At 67.7% G+C, this 2301-nt stretch overlaps 1 protein-coding gene across 1 annotated transcript; it reads right to left on the bottom strand.

Moving 5' to 3' along the window:
* Nucleotides 1-657: 657 nt before the first annotated feature.
* Nucleotides 658-1767, bottom strand: CDK5R2 (cyclin dependent kinase 5 regulatory subunit 2; the record flags this gene model as incomplete). Its single annotated transcript, XM_082840991.1, has 1 exon — nt 658-1767. The coding sequence occupies one exon, from the start codon at nt 1765-1767 to the stop codon at nt 658-660; it is 1110 nt and encodes a 369-aa protein (XP_082697117.1).
* Between the last annotated feature and the right edge of the window lie 534 nt (nt 1768-2301).

Raw genomic sequence — 2301 nt, 5'->3', positions numbered from 1 at the left:
TTAAGAACTAATATTCCCTTTAGCCTGGGGAAGAGAGTACGGGGGCTCAGTTGGGGGAAGAAATGCAAGCTAACACAGGCGGAGGGGGGAAGGCAGACAGGAGGGAAGATGGTGACACATGCCAGGAGCGAGGAAAAAGAAAAGAAGGGGAGATGGGGACACAGGTGCAGAAAGATAAACGGGGCAATGAGCGATAGGTAGGGGGTAAGATGGAGACGGAAATACACACCCAAAGAATGGAAAATGGAAAGGGAAGGAGGAAGTTGGGAAGGCAGAAGATGAAGGAAGGAGGGAAGGTGAAAATACAGGAAGGAGATGAAGAAATGGACAAATCCGAGGGAGATGAACTTACAGACACAGAGAAGGGAAGGGGGAGACCCGGGTAGAATTGGAGAGATGGGGGCGCAGACAGATAGAAAGGGTGAGGTTGGGGGTTCCCCTCCCGCGCTCATCCCCCACCCCCACCCTGCGCCCAGCAAATCCAGACACCGCGGTCTCTGGCATCCTGGCCTCCACCTTCCCCTGCGGGACAGGGGCGGCTCCTCCTCCGGCCACGGCGCGGAGCGGCGGTAACAGCGGCGGCGTCTTGATGGTCCCGGGGGCTCCGAGTGTGTGTCAGGGGTTGGGGCGGGGGGTGGACGCGGCCCTTGGGTATCCCTAGCGGTCCAGGTTCATAGTCCAGTGCTTGGCTCCAGTCGCGCAGCTGTCCCTGGCGGCCGAGGAGGAGGAGGCCGCGGGCGCTCCCCCGCTGGGAGGACCCCCGGCGCCGGCAGCGGCCTCGCCCTCGTTCTTGAGGTCTTGGAAGACCTGCGTGAAGAAGTGGGGGTCGGCGTTGAGCCGCAGCATCTGCGGACTGAGCCGCTGGATGAGGCGCAGGCAGCGTTGCCAGAAGCGCTCCTTGTCGGGCTCCACGAGGAAGGGCTTGAGCGGGTAGGAGATCTCGTTGCCCATGTAGGAGTAGGCGAGGTAGAGGCAGGTGAGGAAGGCAGCCTGCAGCTCGGCGGCCGACGCCAGCTCATCCCCGCGCAGCGACTCGCGGCACAGCAGGTACACGAACACCAGGTTGGCGGGCGTAATGAAGGCCTGGTCTTGCCAGCCCTGCAGCAGCAGCGAGCGGTCCACTCCGCGGAACCAGCCCACCAGCTCGCCTGGGCTTAGCTCCTTGAGACGGTAGCAGCGTCGGCACACGAAGTCGCCCAGGCAGCGCAGCAGCTCTCCCGTAGACGCCTGCACGATGACCCGCCGCGGCGAGCCGCCAGGTACCGGCGGCGCCGCCTGCGGGGCTGGGGGTGGCGGCGGCGGCGGCTTCCCTCCACCGGAGCCTGGAGGTGGGGCGACGGCGCTGCCCCCCGACGGCGGCTCGCAGGTGGCGGCGGCCGCGGGCACGGTGGGCACGGGCACCGCCAGGGGCTTGGCGGCGCCGCCGCCGTCGGGGGGGTCCCGACCCTTGCGGAGAAGGTTCTCGCGGTTGCGTTGCTGGACCAGGGAGTCCGCGCCGGTGGACGCCGGCTTGGGCGTCACCTTCTTGCTGCCTTTCTTCTTCTTGGCAGATGCGGCCACCAGCCGCTTCCAGGTGAGCGCCGAGATGAGCACGGACGGCCGCTTGAGCCGGCTCTCGCCTTTACCGCCCTTGCCTACTGGCGGCGCCCCGTATCCCCCCAGCGCCTCGTCTCCCGAGGGCGGCGCCTTCTTCTTCTCCTCGGGCAGCCCGCCGGGCCTCCGGCCCTTGGCCGAGGAGGCGGGGGAAAGAGACAGCACCGTGCCCATCCTGCAGAGCGGGGCCGGCGCCCGGGCCCCGGCGGGAACCGCGGGCGGCGCCGCTGCCCGCTGCTGCAGCCCCCGGGGACCCGGAGGTGGGGGCCCAGCCCCGGCCCGGGCGCGGGAACGGGCAGTAGAAGGTGGCTGCTCGGCTGCTCGGCGCCGGCTGCTGAGAGTCTCAGCTGCGCCAGCTGCAGCGTCAGCCCCACCCCTTGGGCCCCGTCTTCGCCGCGCCGCGCCCCGCCTCACGCAGCCAATCCTCGCCTGAGCTGCCCTCCTAACCGGCAGCTCCGCTGCCCAATAGAATCTCGCATGCCAATCTCAAGTCCCGCCCATCCCCCAACTCTGTCTCTGGTCCTTTCCCTTCACGGGAAAGGGGTAAGGAGGAGGAGGTGGCTGGTTCGAGGGCCTCCTCAGGGTCAGAGCCGGTGGGGGGGGTGGGGGGGGTGGGCGGGGGGGCTGCTCCCACCTAGCCCCCCAGGTCCTAGGGCCCCGAGTCAACTTGTTTTGATGCACTGGATCGCGATAGCAGAGATGCCATGG

Source organism: Leucopleurus acutus (assembly GCF_964270905.1).
Source record: "Leucopleurus acutus genome assembly, chromosome: 6".
Taxonomy (NCBI): Eukaryota; Metazoa; Chordata; class Mammalia; order Artiodactyla; family Delphinidae; genus Leucopleurus; species Leucopleurus acutus.
The sequence above is the reverse complement of the archived record's forward strand: the minus strand, read 5'-3'. Positions and strand labels throughout refer to the sequence as shown.